General features: G+C 42.9%; 2 protein-coding genes across 3 annotated transcripts in view; one reads left to right on the plus strand and one right to left on the minus strand.

Annotated features, from left to right (window-relative positions):
* rftn1a (raftlin, lipid raft linker 1a) overlaps positions 1–12,578 on the plus strand; it is a 25,493-nt gene extending 12,915 nt beyond the window's left edge. The window contains exons 3-10 of the mRNA XM_069176244.1: positions 2,550–2,733; positions 5,145–5,253; positions 7,293–8,013; positions 8,102–8,305; positions 9,739–9,848; positions 10,091–10,194; positions 10,641–10,716; positions 11,028–12,578. Coding sequence (XP_069032345.1) covers positions 2,550–2,733; positions 5,145–5,253; positions 7,293–8,013; positions 8,102–8,305; positions 9,739–9,848; positions 10,091–10,194; positions 10,641–10,716; positions 11,028–11,456 — 1,937 coding nt within the window. The 3' untranslated portion in view covers positions 11,457–12,578. The remainder of the gene's footprint in view (positions 1–2,549; positions 2,734–5,144; positions 5,254–7,292; positions 8,014–8,101; positions 8,306–9,738; positions 9,849–10,090; positions 10,195–10,640; positions 10,717–11,027) is intronic.
* oxnad1 (oxidoreductase NAD-binding domain containing 1) lies at positions 12,579–20,381 on the minus strand. 2 transcript variants are annotated; one of them, XM_069176246.1, is made up of 8 exons: positions 20,246–20,381; positions 19,723–19,836; positions 19,081–19,144; positions 18,781–18,884; positions 16,281–16,422; positions 14,672–14,917; positions 14,437–14,545; positions 12,579–14,246 (listed from the first exon to the last, which is right to left on the minus strand). In XM_069176246.1, the coding sequence occupies exons 2-8, from the start codon at positions 19,827–19,829 to the stop codon at positions 14,089–14,091; spliced, it is 930 nt and encodes a 309-aa protein (XP_069032347.1). In that variant the 5' UTR covers positions 19,830–19,836; positions 20,246–20,381; the 3' UTR covers positions 12,579–14,088. The 2 variants fall into 2 exon arrangements, with proteins under 2 accessions (XP_069032347.1, XP_069032346.1); XM_069176245.1 differs by having other exon boundaries at positions 19,081–19,147.
* Between the last annotated feature and the right edge of the window lie 1,438 nt (positions 20,382–21,819).

A 21,819-nucleotide genomic window follows, 5' to 3' on the forward strand; every position in this document is an offset into this window, starting at 1 on the left:
TTTCTCCTGCTTGTACTCGTCAGCCGTTTTTGTGATCCCGGCGCTCATTCTGTGACATTTTTTTTTTTATAAAGTGCTCACTCTGAGGGGATCAGACCTCCTTTGACAAAGCTCATACACTGACCATCATAACTTTCGGCTCCATTCCCTAAACAGCACGGGAGCTCCTGGCTCCAGGAAGTTGATTATTTTATAGTCACAGTTTTGGTACATATCCTCGCCTAAAACCTCTGCAAGTCATTAGAAGACTATTTAAATAAACGTGAACCTCCAGCAAGCAGAGGGATAAGCCTTGAGGGTGGCTGTAAGTAGTAATCCCCATGCATCACCTTGCAGGCTTAGTGCAAACTCTTCCTTTCTCATGCGCGCACACTCAGACGACATAGCCAAAAAAGATGGCCCATACACCCTCGCTGAGATACCGTGGCACAACTGCACCGCAAAATGTGCTTTACAGTCACACAGAAATTTGGGGATTTGTAAAAGGAATTAATAAGCCCTTTCAAGCAGCTACGGGAAGGGGATGACTCTCTCACTCCACACACAGCTTGTGAAATCCAGGGTCAAAAAGTGAGGCGTCGCTCTCGGCACAACAGTGGCTGTGATGTGGTCAAAGCTGCAGGTCAGGATGGAAATAGCAGTGCGAGGATCAACAGCTGAACAGCCGCTCAGTCGCTCCTTGTGTCCGTCAAACAATGTACGCTTGGATGTTTCACACTCCAATGAGGGTATGGATGTAGTACACTTGCCTCTTTGTGTTTGAAACCCTCAAAGGCACAAAAGAGACACAATATCATACAGACCCAAACATATTACACACCTCAAACTTAACACACTCATTGCTACTAATATGACCTCCCTGCCCTCCCTAGCTGGCTCTATAAAACCTCTGCCGGCTTCTCTGCCCCGAGCCGTTCCCATGTTCCCATTCTGAAGCGGAATTGCAGTCTCCCTTTTAAATCCCACAGTGGCAGACAGTATAAATGAAGTCGCTTCCGAGCCTAAAGCGCTGCATATCACTATAATAACTTTCTGTATGTCTTGCCTGAATTAGCTGCGATGTCTTTGCCTGCCTGTCTCGTCGGTGGGTGAGTGCCAGCCGTGCAGAGCTAATGACGGCTAATGACTGTTTACGGTGACAGGATCGTTGTTATCCCCCTCCCGCCGTCACCCCACCCCGGTCTCCAGCTGTTATTATTATCACTGTACTGCTTTTGATAAGTCCCCACAGACACCCGTTTAAGTGTTTGCTTGATGAAAGGCTCTCGTGGTTCCAAGCAGTTGTGGCAAGATGATGCGATGGTTGGGTTTTTCTCGAGGAGATTTTTTTTTTTTGTTATTGTTTTTTTTTTTTTTGTGCCATTGTGTGTGTGTGTGTGTGTGTGTGTGTGTGTGTGTGTGTGTGTGTGTGTGTGTGTGTGTGTGTGTGTGTGTGTGTGTGTGAAAACACGCCAGATGATGGAGAACAAATTGAAAATGAGATGGCTTGCACATTTCTCTGTGTTTTGTGTGTGTGTGTGTGTGTCAAGTTAATTTATTCAGGTTATTTTCTCTTCTCCAGACCCATGCAAATGAGATTGAATGGAAAAGGATGACAAGCATTCAGGCACAAACAGACAGCCTCATCTCTCTCTCTCTCTCCTTCCCCAGCGCAGCTCTGCTAACTGCCTCGCTCTTCCCGTCTCCCCTTTTTCGTTACCTCTTCTCGTTTTCCATCCTACCCTCTCTCTCACACACCTGGCTTCACTCAGAAGCACACAGCCATATGTGCATGCTCCCTTAAAAGCCTGTGCACAGACAGAGAACCTTACAACAATACACCCTCCTCAAGAGGGTCCCTCTCACGAGCATTGCCCTCTCCCTGGTGGATTTGCAGTGACAGTTTGCTTCCATACGATAAGCTCCGCAAACCATTTCCACTGAAGTGAACGGGTCCTCTCTCCATTGTGTTTGATAATAAGCGAGCCGGCTCTGTGTTAGCGATAGCTGCTAATACCACATGCCCAAACAAGCAACGTGATAGCATTGTCTCTCAAACCTTTTGATGTACATATGTGTGTGTTCTTTACTCAACTGTGTCTGTTTGTGTTGGAGAAACGGTCTTCAACTCTGTTAATATGGATGAGTGTAGGTGTAAATGAGCTCTCTCCAGCATCTGTCCATGCATAATGGTGTCTGCCTCTGCACACTGGTGAATCTCTGCAAGAGTGTGTTTTCCAAGAGCCAGACTGTGGCTGGTGACAGTGAGGACAGAGGCTAATAGTTCTGGTGTAATTAGTTTCAGATTTAGCATGAAGATGCCATGTGTTGTTGCTCACTTGGAATTATAATAATGAAACATGCTCTGTCTTTGTTCCTTCACACCCTTTGTCCCTGTAATTTTTCTGCCCTCCTCCTCTTTTTTTCATCCATGTCTAAGTAGCTCTCTGTCACCTTCCCCTGCCTCTTTTTTAAACTGTCCTGTCCTTGTCATGACCATATTTCCCACTACGCCTTCTTGTCTAACCTTGTTTTTCTTCCTCTCCTCTCGCCCCTTCTCCTCCCTCCAGAGGTGTCGGTGTCTTCGGTGCTTTGTCTGTCCTCGGTCAGAGAGCTGCCGGTTCAGGTCAGGGAACTCTACACGCAGGGTTTTGTCCTAGTCGCTGTCCACCCCTTTGTACATCCCTGCGGCCCTCGCCATGCCCACATCCAGCGCCAGCTCCACCGGGCCGTGCTGGTCCGAGAGACTCCAAGGTACACGGACTAAACACACCCTTCACTTCTGTCTCTGGTGAAGCCAGTAGATTTAAAAGTAGATTTAACGGTATCGATTGTTATAGTAGATTGATTAAGATAGATAAGATGATTAAGTAGCAGACAGATTTAGCCATCATTAAGAGGGTTCTAGCTTTTGCAACTTCCTTGTTTTGACATGGAGGCCAATTGAGAGTTATCACAAGCCACCTCACCCCCTTTTCTTTATGTAAAATTAATTCCACATGAGTATCCTACAAAATATGGCTAACTTTAGCTCACTACCCCCATTCTTTCACTCTTGTCTGTACATACTATACTGTACTGTATACTGTACGGTTCACCACCATATGTGAGCTGAGCATAACTTTCGTATCTCACCAGTCTCATTTCTGACATGCAAGCAGCCAGACCTTATTCTCAGCATCCTATCAGAAGTTACAGACAGATCTAATCCAAATATAAACCATACATGCATGTAGAGACCTCCTAAGACTGTTCATCATCCATAAGTGCTAATTATCATTCATGCAGTCCTGATGATGGATTCATTTGTAGCTCTGTTCCATTTTGAGTGAATCATGTCTATTTTTACAGTTTTTAGCTGGACCTCATCAGCGCAGATGACTGTTAGTGTCTGAGTGACTGAGGGATGAAATTATACCGATGGTCATTCAAATCCCACACGACTGACTAACGAACTCACCATATATTGGGCAAATGCCGCAACTTCCTGTGTCTGTTTCAAATTAAAAGCCTTCATTTCAAATTAAAGTCCTGTATCATTTCCGACACAGTCCAGCCATATACTAGGTTTTGATTTAGTCTTGCTCTTCATCAGTTGTGCTGCTTAAAGTTGCTTGATACGTGTCAGTTTAAAATTTCTTTAATAACTGTCGTTAGTCTGCCAGCACCATGACTCTATGAATGACTGCAGGTCTATTGGTTGGACCTGCACTTTGGTCCAGACTGAGAATTCCCAACCACTGTTTGATGGATTGCAGGGAAGTGTAGTGCAGAGATTTGTAATCCTGAGAGACCATTAATGGCTAACTTGTCTCGTAGCACCATCAGCAGATCAAAAGTTTCACATATTTTCTGAAATATCTCATAATCTACTATATTCACTGGCATAAAGTATGTATTGCTTCCTAGTGAGTTTCTGTCAGAAATATAAAGAAAACACCATAAAAATCATAGGGATCTTCCAGCATAATCCTTGTATTTATTATAGCACTTTATATGTCATTTTCTAAAACACAATTCTTTCGAAACATATGAGTGATCTACAATTCATCAAATGATCCACACTCTCTCCACCATGTTGCCATCGTCTTACAATAATTGTATTTTATAGACAGTGGGCCCCTATGGCTCAGTCCAGTCTTTTCATCCAGACAGCCATGGTTATATATATATACATAAGCTTCCATTTGTTGTCATTTACACCCTTTAAACTAAAGGACATTTTGCTTAGCCTACACTTTTTGACATCCCCATCCATTCTTTAATGTGAATTCAAAGACTAGTGTGTTGTGTACACACACAAACAGTAACACACAGACTTTAGTGCACAGGCAGGTGCCAGGCTGCTTCCTTTGAAGCCCCTCCTGCCAAGTGGTCCTGCTGCTTCCTGGCACCTGTCACCGTGGAGACGGCTGATTGCATCATCAGCGCTCGCCAGAGGGGAACGGCACCCTGAAAGAGAGAAACCATCTCGCCATCCTTTCATCTGCTTTCTTCAGTGATGACCGTACCCCCGCCTATTCTTTTGTCCTCGTCACCCCCCCTTCGTCCCCTTTACTCTGCCTTTTATCTCCCCATCACCGCCATCCCCTTTCATCAAAAACCCTAAAAATGAAAGAAAAAAAAATATCACAGATCTACTGTTTCAAATCTAGCTGAGAACGTCACTCACGCCTCAGAGCACAAGATATTACCACGGCCTTCCCACTGACCTCAATCCAGATCTGAAGAGGCATATCTGAATGCTCCTTTTATGATGGTGTCTTGCAGTGGGAGCAGAAGGAAATTCAGTCTCTTTTTCTGTCTAATAAGTCTTTTGTGGTGGCTGTGAATGTGTGCTCTCCTTAAATGGAAAATTCAACTAGTATCCAAATTGACATTATGTTTCTGCAGTGATCATTTTGGGTCAACGAGTGCTCCTGAACATAAGCACATGCGCCAGCATCTATAAAGTCAAGGCTATTTTAGACTGTAATGTTTCTGGGTGATATAAGTGCTCTGGTTATAATCAACAGGCAATAAACCTCAAGCAAACGGTTCGGGCTGAAGCCATGACTGTTCAAGCCCGTTTTCTGCTTCATATAAGTGCAATTGACCTGAGCTGATGATTTAGTGATGCTTTATGTTTAATATCCGTGTCAATTCTTTCGTTTCTCATCTTACAGTACAGAGAAAAGCCAACTGAGATGGGTAAGAAATCGTCTGGAGACGGATGTCTGTGTGGGAGGTAACCAGGACGCCGACCCAGAAGTGATCCAGAGCTACGTCAAGAGGGTGAGTTCAAGGGGGAGCAATTAGTCATGCCAAAAACCTGATTTGGTTTCTAATTATATTATTCATTCTCCATGTATTTATCTTAAAATAGTTATTTCTGAAGTTTGGGATAAAAATAATCATCCTTGTTGTGTTTTACAAACAATCTGGTCAGCATCCTGTAAATGACATCTAGTGGGTTGTAATCACTTTGTAATTTTAGGCTTATTCAAATAGGATCTCAGTGATGAAGCTGTGCAGAGAGAGGAGGGCTTTGTGTTGCTAGAATTATTTTTGACAGAAGGCCATCTAGTAAAAAACATGCGGTGACAATCTAACTGAAGGACACTGAATACTTCTCAGTTCGTTAAAAAAAGACAGGAGGACAGGAAAATTACTTTAAGTTTACACTTTTATTTTTTTAGGAAGGCACATTCAAAAAAAAAATTCTCCAAGGACTTTCAATTAAATTAACAAAAGCAGTTCATACTTGTTGCTCTGTGTGTTTCTGTGTGTGTGTGTTTTGTGTTGGCGCAGCACCACTGTGACAGTGAAGGAAACATTATGCTGCTCTAAAGGCTACAGGCAACTGGCTGTAATTGTCTGTCTGTGCCATATGGTAACTGTGCCTCTGGTACTGACATGCAGAGCTTCTCCAACTCAAATGGAGCAAATTTGAGTGTTTTCTGTTTTGAAATATTGTAAATTTACCAGATTGAAAGGATTTTAACAACTCATGGTGACAGGAGCTAAGCAAGAAGCAAGTGCAGCTGTAATATCTTTGACCCAAGTGGGCTGTAAAAAGGGTGAAAGAGAATTAGTAACCAGTAAAACATACTGGATTCCTCCCAGTTGCTTTTACTGTGACACTGCTCGCTATCCTGTAACTTGGAAACCAAATAAGCATCAACATAATGAGTGGACGGGTACAGTAGTTATGGTAAACTATAATGTGAGATAACCTTAAAGTACCCTGTAGACTACAGCATCATTTCTGGCATTTATCATCTGTTAAACTCACTGTTAGTGTCTCTGCCCATGAATTCGCCAACAGTCCTACATTGGGAAATGAAAATGTGCTCTATTGAATAGATTTGCATCTGAACACCCAGCGAGCACAAAGGAAAACCTGATTGGATGGAAATGCACATTACTGAGTATAATGTGATAGGCTCCGGCAGCGTGACATGAATAACCAATCAGATCACAACCTGCCAGAGAGAGTTCGAGATAAGGACCCAGGAGCAGCATCGAGCAGACAGAGTGACAGGACTGTGTGTGTGTGTGTGTTCAGTTTTGCAAATCTATACTTCTGTTTTTCCAGTATTCACTAGCCTCCCCACTCTCAATCTGTCTCAGGACATGCTCATCTGATAAAACTGTGTGAGTTTGTGTGTACATGGTGTGAGTGTGTTGGCAATAGAGAGAGTGTTTTTACAAATGTGATGTGCATGTGTATGGATGAATGAAGTAGTGGGTAATAGGGGAAGATGCGTCTCATTATTGTTCGGTGGTAGTTTGCAATCTGATTTCTCTCCTGTCGAGCCCGTCTAAAACTGTCAGCCCAAATATCAACTGACAATTAACCACCAGAGCTCTGTGGGAGGGAGTAATGCACACACACACACACACACACACACACACACACACACACACACACACACACACACACACACACACACACACACACGCATAAACTGACACACAAGTACACACACGGATGCGTTGAGATAATGAGGTCCTTTTGTCATTTGAATATTTGATCTTTGCAGATGATTAGGTAGGTTGTTATTTTGCAGAATATCTACCCTGCGTATGTCAGCCTTTGTTTGTGTGTAAATGAGGCTTTGTTTGACTGACTATAGTAGAAGAAACTGTGCAAATTTATTTGTGGTGCTGTGAAAGACGTCCTTTATATTTATGTCACTCAAATTTATTTTGATAGAGTTTGTGTGTGTGGATGATGATGATAACGGTGTGTGTGTGTGTGTGTGTGTGTGTGTGTGTGTGTGTGTGTGTGTGTGTGTGTGTGTGTGTGTGTGTGTGTGTTACCCCTACAGATCCAGGATGTAGCAGAGCAAGGTGTGATGTTTGTGGGCTTTCTCCAGCAGCCAGGTGGAGGACCCTGCTACTTAGGGCACTGGGACCCCGAGGAGCTATCGTCCTTACATTCAAGCCCTTCGCCCATACATCGACACCCTTTCAGCGCCAACACCAGCCCAACAGATCCCACAGAACCTTATCAAAATGCCGTAGAACCAGATCATTGTTCCTCTGAACCTCCAGACTTAGATCTTGGCGGTGTAGACTGTAACACACGGGACCTCAACACGTTGGAGGCCAGAGAACCAGACCTCAGCCTTCTCAAACCCACGCTGGGTTTAGAGCACAACTCAGAGGACTCTAATGAACAAATTATTACCTCACAGATTGGTCTCAAAGAATCAACAAAAGAATGTCAAAATCATGTCAAACCTGATGTGGACACGGCAGATGCCCAGGGAAACCAGAGTCTGAGCTCTCCAGAAACAGCAGGTACAATAAGGCAGCAGGATTGTGGTCTATCAGAAGCTGGATCCACGGAGAACCATTTTAACCTCTCCGACCAGAGAGAAAGACGCGGTTCGAGCTCCGACAGCTGGCTCAGCTCTCCAGAACTGGATCGTAACTCTTCTCGTGCTGATGGGCATGGCAGAGTGACAGCGCACAACAACAACAACCACATCAGGCTAAAGAGTTCAGAGAAAGACAAAGGTGCTACTTCACCACCAGCACAGGCTAGTAAGTCAGCAGGGTTCTGTTTGTTTTCTTAGTTTGACACGTCATCAACAGCAGCTTGCCAATTTGTCCTGTTTGTGTGTGTCTGTAGGGATGCAGCTCTTTGCACTGTACAACCACACAGAGGAGCTGAGCACCTCTCTGAGGTTCTACTCTCTCAAGGTGCCTCTGCGAGTACAGAAGGAGGCAGGGCTAATCACAGAAGTCGATGCACACTGGCTTGACCACATGACTCAGCACTTCACCAGCGGGGCACACCTCATCGATGGATTTTTCCATCTCGGAGAGGATAACGGTATGTTCTGTAGCCACACCAATGTAGTACAGCTTATTATAACCTTGGAGCTGCTGTTATACATAGAAAAAAGTTAAGAGCACGCAAAATCAACAAAAAGATGGTAGACGTATTAAGTTGGGAGGACCAAGTTGCAACCAAAAATGGCAAAGAAAAATGTATCCTTGCTTCCTCACACAATCGTAATAACAGAATATTGGTGATGTAGCAACTACTTGTAGGTTGTGCGACACTGCTAATATGATAGCTTCCACTTCTTTCCTACTCCTTTAAATGTTTACTTTTTCTTGAATGAGTGTAAAGTGTTCAATGACATTGAATTCTGTGCACAGATCAGATTAATTTTGCTTTTGGTAATAAATCCATAGATGGTGACAATCCAAATTAAATACTTTTAAATCCTTATATTATATATTATTTTATATCCTAAAATTGACTCGCGGTGTGCAAGCCAATCAACTTCAGCTGCAATTCCCCCAAAACCACAACACAAACTCCCAACCCTCTAAATCTGTATGATCTCATAGTTCTTGATTTTTAACACAAAGTGAATATGCCATTTTTTTAAAATTGGTCAAACTCCTAAACTTCAATAGTTGTTTTTTTTTGGCCCCTCGGGGGGATGGCAAAGATCCATTAACTTTTAAAGTTAATATGACAAATGTGTCAGCAGTTAATACTTGCCTATTTACACAGTGAGCAGACACCAAGCAACACACAATTCATTTGTCATATTTCTGTCCACCTGGCCAATGTTATATCCAATATTTATGCTCCTTTTAGCTCTGATTTGGTCTCCACCAATGTCTAAAGGAAATATTTGGCTCTTAAGCTTGTAAATGCTGTATAATGTTCTCCAGCTTGTTGCTATCTTTGTCTGTCCCTGTCTGGTGCTGGATCTGGAACATCAGAGCTTTTCTTGAAAAACAGGAAACGTGATTAAAGAGAATAGTGTGACTGAACCAAACGGTAAAGTTTCAGGCAATTAAACCAAAGTTCGCTAAAAGAAGCAACAAAAAATTAAGGAAAACAATTTCAGTTATAATGATCTTTTTTATCTTTCCCTTTCACATCACAGTCATATAATATAGTGTTAACTCAAAAAATATTGATCATTGCAGCTTTTCTGACAATTTTCCCTTTCTGAGTTGCACCAGTGTTTGACAAGATGAAAAAGCTGCTCAGGCTGTGGATCCCCGCTTCGCTGCTGAGTAATGGATGATATGCATGGTGTCATGTGCCCAAAGTACACGGCTTACACCATAAGTCACTGTTCGGCCACCCGTGGAATAAGCAGGCTTAAGCCAAAGGGAACTGGGGAGCGACAGTGAAAGATTGGGAGAATGGAGATTAGTTTTGATTTCCGGTTTGAATCACGAACATGCTCCTGTGTTTATCTGACTCGGTGTCTAATTTGTCCCGTTTCTCTCCAGAGAACGGGGTTTCATCTGTGGATAGTGTGTTCATCTTCCAGAGCTCTGCGGAGGAGACCACAGCCGCCTCCTACGATGCCATCGTGGTTGAGCAGTGGACTGTTGTTGACGTGAGTCTCTGAGTTTTTAATACTCTGGATAAATGTGCACTTTGAGAAATCCTTTTGACTGTAAGCTTGTCCTGTTTCGAGTAGAGATGACTGAATAGTAGCTGTGCACATACGCTTTGAGGCTGAGCTGAAATTTGTCTACCTGCACGTGTTATACCTTGGTGCACTTTCTTTCTGCGCGTATGTGCATACATGTACGATACTTTTTGTGGAGTGATTTGCTGTTTCTTTCTTCCGTCCAGGGTGTCGTGGTGAAGGCAGACTACGTCCCATTGCTCCAGTCTTTAGCTCCATATGGATGGAGGCTGATGTGTGTGTTGCCAACACCAATCGTCAAGACAAATAGGTAAACCCCAAGAAAACACACAGCCATACACCACTGCACCAGTCTAACAAGGCTTTTTCTTTACATTTGATCACTGAATAATAACACCCAAACTCAGCAGGAACTAATTACTGCTTTGTTGACTTTAGAGTCATTATTCTTTTGTTGCCTGTCTCATTCTTTTTTAGGACTGAGACTGACAGTGTAGCTTAGATACGCAGGACAGATGGTTCGAGATCTGACAAACCATGATCATATGCTCATCTCAACATGAAACCGCTTTTGAAATCTGTCGGTACTGCGAACAAAAAAACGCCATCGCTGAACTGCTGTTATCTTGTAACCTGTCACTGTACAAACCGCAGCGAGCAGAGACTGTATTTCAATACATGTAGCGATATGCAAGCTCCTCATATTGAAGCATAGCGGGTATCTGTAGTGAAAGTGCCTCTCTTTTCTTTGTGCAGTGATGGAAGTTTGTCGACCAAGCAAATTCTTTTCCTTCAGAGACCCATTTTGCAGCGCAAGAGAAAAGACTTCAAGGTTTGTCTCACTCTTTCTTCCATCTTTGCAACAAATCTGTCACTTGTCTCTGTTGTGCCTTCAGGGCACGTGACTTTATGTCACAGAAGGTGCCATTAAAAAGTAATGTTACTAAATATGGGATGTACAGCAAACCTAAACCTGCTCAGGAAAAGTCTAATAATAGGTAAATAGTTGGCCGCAAACTGTACAGGGAAAAAGGCATCAATGGAAGAGGCTTTGTTGTGGTTTGTCAGGTGTCGGGAGAGATAGAAAGAAGAAGACATGACACAAAGCACAAAACTGTCTCAAACGCATCTATTTGATTTCAGATGCCGAACCTCAGGGGTCGCAGCAGGGCAAAGAAAAATTCTCCCGGAAAAACGCTGGAGGAGAGAGAGAACCGGTTCCCTTTGATAGAGACTGAGATGCACAGGTTGAGAAGAAACTCAAAAGAGGAGGAAGAGGCAGAGGGGATGAAGATCAGGGACAGCGGAAGGAGCGAAAGAGTGGGCCTTCAGAAAATTGGAGAGGAGAGAGGAGAGGACGCACAACATCAAAAGGGCTTCTCGTTCCTGCCGGAGAGCAGGGCCTCGGTCGAAGACCAGGAGGAGGAAACTGACATTGACGAGATCCCACTGTCCAAGCAGGAGAAGTCGGTGAGATGGACGGATTTCTGTCGGGGGGATGACGGAGCGATCAAGGAGGAGGTGAAGACGGAAGAGCGGATCAAACAGCAGCTGTTTTCCGGTGTCTGTTGACATAGTTGTCACAAAGCAGGCAAAGGGAGCTGAAACCTGGTACGTTTATCAAAAGAAAAAAGGTTTTCAACATTTTGTTGACTTGCATTTTTCGATGCTCTGCGGACAACCCAGATGTAGTCAGGCCTGTACTGTACCTATGTTGCGTTCTGTTGCTTCTATCTGCTCTGTTCAGGGCATTAACTCGAGTCTTTGAGGTCGTAGCGCCTGTAAACGGGGAAAGTGTTGTGCAGTTCTCTGCTTCGGGTCAGTGCTGCTATTTCATGTGTCTTGATATGAAATGAGACTGTACAACATAGAGCTAGTCTCCAGTCCAAGCCTTAAGTATTATTTTGCTTCACACTGTTATGTATTTTACTACTTCCTTGTGATAGGACTGGGAGTTGTAATGTCACTGGGCTTACTGTATTTTTATATGTAAAGAAGGTAATTAAAGATAAAAAAAAAAAAAAAAAAAATAGGAGGCAGGAAAACAAAGTATTGGAGCCTGAATCGATACGCAGGCTGATTAAAGAGTTATTGGGTATGAAAGCAGAAAAGTATCAACAAAACAGTACAGTGATGTCAAAGATAATTGTGGTAATTTGCAAAGTGTCTTGACTTTGTCCATCATACGGAGTTTATTTTTAGATTCTAAAAAAGTCCGCTCAATACACATCTTCATCACAATTTTTAATACTTTTACCTAATTCAAGGGACTCTTATCAAAAATATCTCTTTTAAAATGGGCAGATACATGATTACCAGATTGTTTAATTCTTACTCAACAGTATGAGCCTCAAAAATAGAGCAGGGTGAGGGCGGTGAACTGCACTGAGGTAGTTAGTGTTCAATGCTGTGAGCATTATAATTTATGAATTTTACAGGCATTGTAATGGAGCGGTAGTAGTCACTTATATCGCAAAGCCTGGCCAAATCAAGTCAGCTGTCTGCTCGGCAATCTGCTACAAGAGGCCAGTAAGATTTTAGTTTTTAGTAATTTGGGTAAAGTGCCCTCAGAAAGTGTGTAATTCAGAAATCATCTATTTATTACTTATTTCCTGGACCACCCGTGTTGTGTATGAGTAGTGTGACATGTGGGTCTTGATATAAAAACAAGGTCAATAAAAGCGTTCAAAAACAGACCGACTCAATTTTCTTTATTTCCTTTAAACTTCATGTCGCCGTCATAAACAGTTTTCCTCACATGAGGAAGAAATGCAGAAACAACTCAAAAATGAGTCTCGGCAGTACAACCCCCACAGAGATGACGACAAGCAGCTCGCAGCCATCTCCGAGGGATGCTCAGTGATCCGAGCCAATCAGGGACCACCTGGAGGTTCCATTACAGGGCGCCATGGGATACTTACTCCACCCCGGGATGAGGGACCGTTTATGGGTATGTGGACGTGTGTGATTGAAGAAGAGACTGTATAGGAGGTAGGCACTGTGACAGTGGAAGTGAGTAAAACAGGCAGGGATGCGGGCCAATATGTGGGAGCCTGTTAAGTTTTGACTCTAAAAATACGCTCAGTGGTGTGAAGTTGAAGAGTAACGTGGAAAAAAAACAATCACTTCAATGCAACTCAGTCAAGCTCCTCAGCCAAATAACCCTAAAATCTTAATTTAGTTGATTAAGTTTATACACCCAGTGTAACACTTCTAAGAACAGCTTTTATCAAATGAAGAGATTTGTTAGAAGAAATTGACTCCAGAATGCAGCATAACAGTAGAGGTTCCTATTGTCTGCAATAGTCATCTATGTCCTTATAACTGCAGAGCAACCGCTTCACATTTTGGGAAACACACAGTGTTGGATGAGCAGATCAATACCATACTCACATCTGTCCATTTAAATATGAAGCTAAAACAAGCAGCTGGTTAAATGTGCCTTCGACTGGAAACGGGGGAAACCGCTACCCTGAAAAACAAAAATCCAACCACAACCACCTCTAAAAAGCACCTGCAAAAACACAACTAAAAAAACCCAAAAACGTCCGGTTAGTTTTACAGAGGGTGATGTGCTGGAATATTTTTCGTTCGGGTGCAACGCCTTCATGGAAATAGTTCGGCACATAACCCTTCATAAAACCCCACTATGCTGGTTGTCATTTACAATTCAGGGTGTAGCTGTTTATTGAGCTGACAGAGTGGAAACAATCTGCTCAAAAAAAAAAAGTATATTTCCCAAATTGTCAAACTATTGCTTTGAGACATGTTTTGCATAGGTGGAGCAACGTGCACACATTTAGGCACAAACTAAACAACAGTCAAGTGGCTGGAAATGTGAATAAATTTGAAAGTATGTATATGCATAACATTTGCATCACACAATCCAACAATCCATCATACACAAGAAGGGAGTGCTAAAGTAGCAGATGTCTTCCTGTTTATCTGGTCAAAAATAAAATACATCTCTATTGTCTTTGTGAGTCAGCTGAAGAGTGGGCGGTCCCGGCGGTAAATGGCAGATCAGATACAGGTTGCTGCAGCAGCAGGGATCAGAGGATCAAATTTCCTCATCTACTCGAGCGCTCATTATCATCCTCATCACTGGGAAATTTCAGTCCCCCCCACCCCCCACCGGATGACTGACAAAAGGAGCACAAGCAGGGAGGACAGCCCAGTTGGCTTCTGGGAATCGTAGGAGGTCCTACCACCACTTCTCGAAGAGGATCCTGTCTTTAGCGAGGCCAAAGTCCACGAGGGTTTTTGAAATCGCTTCGATCATGGGCGGGGGTCCGCACAAGTAACACAAAGTCCTTTGTGGGTCCACATGAGCCCGCAGCTCCTCCTCCGTGATTCTCCCGCCTGAGGAGACACAGGGGAAGGAAATCAATTACTCAAGACTCAGTGCTGCGGCACCTATTCCTCCTACATGGAGCTTTGACAGCGCCTGTTCTACATGATGACACAGATAAATCAACACAGACTGTGGTAGAACGTGACAGTCACTCAGTCATCCCAGCTTTACAAGGAAAAGTGTATGCGTGTTATTTACGGTTGAGAAATGGATGGAGGTGCGGGTCGACATCCGCGCTCTGTTGCGTGACGTGGAAGTCACAGGAGAACTTGTCAGGAAACTCCCGACACGCCTCAGTGATCGAGCCCTGGGAACCCAGACAGTGGTTTGTAATACATTTGTAACATCTGTCAAACTTCCAAAACAAGATGTTATCTTGAAAAACTCCTCACAAAAAAAAAAAATCGGTCAAAAACATAATGGCAGGACATACCTTGAAGAGCAACTCCTGGGTGTTCTTGGCGCTGTAGCAGAGGTGGGCGGAGCCTATGTTGTAGTCCCGACCACCCGAGGCTTGGTTGAGATGCAGCAGATCCCTCGTGTGCAACAGAATAGAGTACAGAGGATTGATCCCGACGCCACCGGCCACCAACAGCAAGTCCATAGAGGGGTCGGAGGGCGACGGGTCAAAGAAGAAGTTGCCGCCGACACGCATGGCCACGCTGGAGCCCACTGCGCACTGAGAGGAAGGAGGGGAGACGAAGTCAGTCAGAACGGACAACGAAAAATGTCAAAGTCGTTGGAAACGGACTGTGTTGAGCCCAGTAGGCTGGAAAGTTGGATTCCATCAATTTCTCTCTGCTAAGCAGCTAAAGTACACCTTTCCTGAGAAATTAAAAATTCATGGTATAAAAAAAAATACACCGTCGCTTTACTACATAAAACAGTAAAAAGACAGTTTTAGATCAGAATGCATTCACACAACAAGCCTATTGTATCGATTTCACACGCTGCAAAGGTCTTCTGTAGTTAAAGGGAGCAGTAAATGGGCCTTCATCTGCTTTGGTACACTTGAGCACAAGCCAACATAATGCATGCACTCTTAATCTGCTGTGATGGTCTCTACACTATTTCTGGAGCACAAAATCAAAGAGCAGGATCATCAAACGATCTCGGAGCCGAGCTGTACGTCTCACAACGCTCAAACACCACTTTCTCTTCCTTATTTACACACGGCGCAGTGGCTCACAGCTGTTTATTAGGGCTCATCATCAAACACAGACGCTGCAAACAATGTAGACGATGAAAGAGCGGCGAGCTGGAAGAAAACATGGTTCATATTCATACAACTTCTCACCAGTGGATTCTTTTTTTTTTTTAAAGGATACTTAAATAGCAGCTTGCTGGGAGATAAATACAAGGTTATACATTTATTACACAAACTTTGCACAACTTTGAACTGCTATTTACTCTTTTGTAGATTGCCTGAGAACAAAAGGACACTCTTTAACATAACGCATTCCCCAGCCAGTTACCTTCACTGTCACAACTAAGCGCCAAACCTCAACCTTAACGTAACACAAACCTTATCGTAACCTTAACCCTGCAATTGCCCTTTAAAGTTGTGCCGATCAGCCTAAATGTCCTTACGACAGTGGAAGTGAAAATTCTAAATTGGTCCCCATAAAAATAGAAAGAAATGCCCCCCTACACAAACACACACACACACACACACACACACCAATCAAACAAATTATATTACAAAATATCATCCGACTTTGCTGCGCTCCTTTTGACAAAACATGTGAAGGTGTCACAATGTTAATTTCCACTCTTTAACACCTCAGCTACTTGTCTACACATTTTAATCATTTTTTTCCCACTTTGTCTCTTTTCTCTCACGTTCTTCATCTCACTTTTTTAACGCCTCACCCACAAACACACACTATATGTTTGCCAAGCCATTATACAGCCTTAAGGACGACCAAGTCTACTTTGCAGGGTTTTTCAGATTCCTCGGCAGCAACCTTTTCAAGTGACCTTCAATCATTTCCCAGTGAACTCATACTTTATGATATCATGAGAGAAATTACCCCACTCACCACAGTATGTATCCAGTGTGCTGGGGGGTGTTTGGTGTATTTGACGGCCAGTTCAATGACCCCCTCCCGCTGCAGCAAACCCGGGCTGGAGCACATGGAGAAGCCTCCCACCTTCTCCACACCAGGGATGAGGAAATCCACCCTGCACGCACAACCACAAAACCTGACTGTCACATGAAGGTTCAATAATCAGTTGCTTGATAAATTACACAAGTTGTTTGAACATAATCCATGTTTGGGAAAATATCTTCAACTTTGACCATAAATTTGCTGTTTGGAAATAGAGCTGAAATATATTTTACATACAAATATGTTTTACAATGTTAAGCCTTGAACACACTGCGTGCGTGGCGCTCGAGGAATGTCTTGATTTTCTTTTTGGCGCCCGTGTAAACAAGTTAGAGCAGACACACCGCCTGCATGACACATGCGTGCCATGCGCATGCCTTGCGTTTGCAATGTGTCATCTGAAGAATAGATAAGACGCCTATTTTTCCATGCGTGATGCACACAGTTCCTAGCAAAAATAGACAAGGGAAAAGATCTGTGATCACATAAGATCACAAAAGAATCATAATAGAAATCCATATAATGTCAATAATTTACCAAGTGAAGGGCAGTATTTTTCTGGTGCTCTGTCTGTGTTGTGTGTGTGTGTGTGTGTGTGTGTGTGTGTGTGTGTGTGTGTGTGTGTGTGCGTGCGTGCGTGCGTGCGTCTCACTCTAAACAAGGGTAAACAACAGAAAACAAACATGCGCCTGCTTTTGGAGTACAACTCTTCACTTGTCGGACCTCAAACGTTTCATTATTATTCGCCATTATCAAAAGGCAATCTCAACGTAGACAGATATGACTGACAGCAGCCACGCTGCAGCAGTGCAGCCAGCGAGGTCGCAGGCAGCGTGTCTCAGGTGTTAAAGCCACAAATTGTGGTGATTTCACATGTGCATCATGTTATTCAGGCTAAATATATAATGGCTGACTATTCTTAATTCTCGACAATGGTTATTTCTTTAGTAAACCCCCCCCCCCCCCCCCCCCGCTGAACTGAGGGTCAACGTGTCAATGAAAGCAAACCAGATGTGAAGTTGCCTGCTGTTTAGCTTATTCAAAGTGGAGCATCCCGGTCTTACATTCAATGTGGCCGCATCTGTCAATCAATAAGCAGAACTGCGTAGCCGCAGAGGAAAACACAATGCTGGGCTGATGTTCCACCAACACAATGACCACTGTTGCACCAGAGAGAGACACGGACTCGACAACCCTCAGAGGCATCATAAATATGGATCTGCCGTGAAACTACAAACATATGCTCCGTCCACGTCCACATCCTCCTCCTCCTCCAACTCTTCTCCCACCTGGAGACGGACAAACAGTCCTTTTTCTGAAAAACACAAACTCAAGGATTTCCATCTATTTCCATCAATTATCAGTTGCCGCAGGGCTACCAGCTGCCAGTTTTATTTCTCACCACCGCCCACCTACAGTATGGCCTCATGTATGTACCGCATGTGCACTAATTAATATTGGCAACGCTGACTGATAGACCGAGACTCAGGGGAACAGAAAAAAAAAAAAAAGAAGCTCCGTATTCATCGAAAAAGTACTCAACTTCCTGATAGAAGAGTCACTTGAAGTTAGTTTGAAAGGTAAAACATTTCCTAATGTTGTGCATCAGTCAACAAAATAAGCTATTCTGTCTTTGAAGTCAAAGCCGCCAGCGTCCAAGCAGCTCTCAACATAAATCTATTTGGTTTCTTTATCTGACACGAGGCTCTAAATGATCAATGAGCTCAGATACTTCCTTCAGCTGATGTGACAACGTTGTGTTGACTGATGTATGACTGTAACTTGCGTTCACTGTAAAGGTTTTATGAAAAGATTAAGCTCACAGCAGATGACTCTGACACAATCCTGCCACCATGTGGTGACTACGGGCACTACAGGCTTCATGAAGGGGCCGATAAACACTGCTGTGAGGAACACAACAACCCTACACGCTGCTGACATGCTCCTACTAAAGCAGATATATGTTTTACTTGTTTTTAAAAACCTCATCACTTTAGTGTCTGTTGCAGCTAGAAAACATAGAAGATGAGCGTGTGTCCAGAATTTTTACTTTGATTAGTCCCGAGTTATTTAGACAGAGAACAGGCCTTTGTGCGCTGATGGGTGTATGCGTTATATTATAGCAGTACAATTTGCAGCATTGTTGCCTGGTGTCGTCCCTGGAGGTTATAAATTCCATCAAACTGCACTGTCAGTCTGTGTATTGTGATTTTCAATGATGTGGTGTACAGAACTACAAAGACTAGTTTATTAATAAATGAGCGGCTCAACAGAAAATGTATTGCTAAATATTGATATTAGATTAATCACAAGTCTTTTTTTTTCTAAAAGAAAACCTGCTAAAATGATCCGACTCCAGCTTTTTAACTTTATTTAAGTCTTTACACAGACAAATGTGTTGAGAGTGAAGAAATAAAGAGCGTCAACTCACCACTGTCCTGCTCTGAAGATGAAGTCTGGATGGACGGCTATTCTCAGTCGTTTTACTGTTTCTGACTCGTTTATGATTCCACATACTTGAGCTGGATACAGAGACTACGTTGAGTCGCCAGTTAAGCGCACACACACAAACAAACACACGCAAACATACACAAACAAACACACACAAACATACACACACACACACCAACAGAGGACAGTTTAGAAGTAGGTTAATAATCTTCGGACAGGAAGTAAGAATAATTTGATGGTTTTAAAGACAGATACTTATTTAACAAAACATAAGACTTACATTTTGTCTGTAGTTGCTCGCTGTCTTCTCGAGATGGTCCATTTGTCTTTTGGAGGACATATTTCTTCTAACAAAAAGGAGACAGTTGAGTCACTTGCCTTGCATGCCAAATATTCTCTCATGCAGTGAGTGAAGAGCTAAACAGCAGCCTAATGTGACCAGAAAAGTCTAAAAGGGCAAGTGGAGTTTGCCCTCATTGTCAGCAAGGAACAATAAACTTAAAGGGCCTGTTCACTTAAAATACAAAACAACAAACAAATTCTCTCACGAACCCCTTGTTTATGCAGCTTTGTGGATAGTTTTGGCTATTTTAATTTAACATTTTAATGCTCAGACACTTCTGTTCCTGCCTTTTTACAAATGGAAGTGAGACGGGGGGGGGGGGGGGTGACAACAAAACTTTCAGCAGACTATATCTCAGGACTATTATTATTTTCAATTTGGAATCATCTGTCCATTATTTCCTCAAATACTAGATACGTATTTTAGTCTTTAATATGCAAGAGAGTGGTGGAAAATGTCAACTAAAGCCTAAGGTGCCGTTTAATGTCTTGTTTTTTGTTTTTTTCCCCCCGACCAAGAGGACCAGGACAACAGAGAGGACAACACACACTGAACCGGTAGGATCCGGAGGGAACTCACCTCGATGAAGAACCGGATCCCGGCAGCCGGCAGCGGAGCAGACCGGCGGCCGGACACGGCAGGAGGAGGCTCCGGGCAGCGGAGGACAGGAAACGGGGGACGGTCATCGCGGACCTGGGTTCACAGGACAGAGTGAGATGTCACCTGGCCCGAGTCACACTTAACGTCACACATCGACCCGCCGCCTCTAAACACTGAGGAATAATCTGGTCGCGTCAGGTGAACACCGACATCAGAAAACCTTCCTCCGGGACCTCATTTTCATCGATAACACTCACCGACACCCGCCGAGGCGTGTTTTAATGCACCAGGATGAAAACAGCAAGAGGCAGACTGATCTTAAAACGTTACATACTGACCAAAAAACAAAAACAAAAAAAGTATAGTTGTGATGTCAGACGGAGTTTGGTGTGACATCCTCTGTCATGCGGCCACATTAGCTCACTAGCTACAGCTGCTAGCTTGTAAACGCCGGTCGGCTTTGTTTTTTTGACACAGACATAACACCGGCTGTTCTTCTTACCAAGAGAAGACGGCGCTCACTTTCTGTCAAATCCTGTTCATATTTCTCTCCAGCATCTTCTGGATAACCTTGGACATGTTAGGATTACATGACATTACTCCGGTCTTCTTCTTCTTCGACGATGTTTTGCTGTAGTCGGCGGTGTTCTTCTTCTGCTAAATGAATTGTGGTGTATGAAATCCGTAGCAGCAGCGCCCCCTCCTGGGCGGCGGACTTCTCGACCAGACTCCTTTCACTCTCCTACTTCAAATACAACTGAATTGCTCAAATACAATACGCAACATGAAGCCTTCAAAATGTAATTCAATGAGTCAAAAATTTTGGGTTTTAGAAAGTTTAAAAGCTGCCAGCCCTCATTGTCAGACTGTGTTATGTTTGACTATGTGTTTGCAAATTCTGTAAAATAGAGCAATTTCACATTTTGTAAAATGAAGCTGCAGGATCATCAGGGTTTTTTTTTTTTTTTCACTGTTTTTGGTTTATTCTGTGGATTTAACTTTAACCCTTTTTGTTTGTGACATCTAGATTAGTCAGCACTTTTTCAGGAGATAAACTGTGTCATTTGTTATGGCCTTGAATTACATGAATTCACCACAGTCTCCCACCTTGTTAACCACTTTTTTCCGACCATATTTAACTTGGCATACTTCCAGCAACACCGGTTGAAAAAGGAGAGTGAGAGGTGCAAGACATTCTCTAGTCACACTGCATGTCTCTTTGTTTTTATCTTAAAATTAGATATCTTGATGAACTCTAGGAGCTCTTTTATTTGGCGTTTGGTTCTCTGAAAAAGATCGTAACACTTAACAGCTGATATGCCTCTTTTTTTTGAAACACTAAATTAATATGTATAAAACTCACATAAAGTGTAGTTCTGGTGCATCTGTGCCACTGGCAACATGCACTGGCAACAAGTATAATCTATTATATTTGTTACCATTGAGTGTCACCAAGACTGTGATGACTCGGTATTACACCCTGAAGTCTAAATAACATTTGATCATTGAATCATTTTTGGCTCCATCTTGTGGTCAAATAAAAGTGAGCACTTTTCTGACAGCAATCTGGCTGCTTCATCAGGATGCCACTTGAGGGAAATTTTAAAGGTCTTTATGTCAGAGCTTGTAAGTGTCCACTGGCTGTGTTTTTATACCTATGCGAGTCGTTTACAGGTTGTCCGTACCATGCTCATTGAAGCAATATCTCAAGAACACTTTGCTGGCATTTTTTTTTTTTAAACTCTGTACAAACATTCACTTCAACTCAAGGATAAAATAATTAAATGTTCAGGGTCAGAGGTCAAAAGTCAAGATCACTGTGACCTCATGTCTCATCCGTCCGTACCGTTTTCAAGCATGATATCTCAGGAACACTTTAAAGGAATTTCTTAAAATTTCACAAATACTCTCACAAAACACGTTTGTGGCCATAACACCAGAATTCATTCACTAATTATTACATCGTTTCAAACAACATCTGACAGGATAACTTGATCAAGTAATGATATTTCATATCTTAAAGGTCAAGTAAAGAGTAAAACTCTCCATGAAAGGTGAATGCAACAGCGTATATAA

Source organism: Embiotoca jacksoni, unplaced genomic scaffold, assembly GCF_022577435.1.
Source record: "Embiotoca jacksoni isolate LCO1_2020_lvr unplaced genomic scaffold, fEmbJac1.0.p SCAF_7, whole genome shotgun sequence".
Taxonomy (NCBI): Eukaryota; Metazoa; Chordata; class Actinopteri; family Embiotocidae; genus Embiotoca; species Embiotoca jacksoni.

Excerpts from the sequence above, each read along its gene's own strand:
- oxnad1 (XM_069176245.1), bottom strand. The coding sequence starts at position 19,829 with ATGACCGTCCCCCGTTTCCTGTCCTCCGCTGCCCGGAGCCTCCTCCTG. Across the intron at positions 19,148-19,722 it reads GGATCCGGTTCTTCATCGAG|AAGAAATATGTCCTCCAAAA; the intron begins GTGAGTTCCCTC and ends CCTTTTTGTTAG. Across the intron at positions 18,885-19,080 it reads CGAGCAACTACAGACAAAAT|TCTCTGTATCCAGCTCAAGT; the intron begins GTAAGTCTTATG and ends GACTCAACGTAG.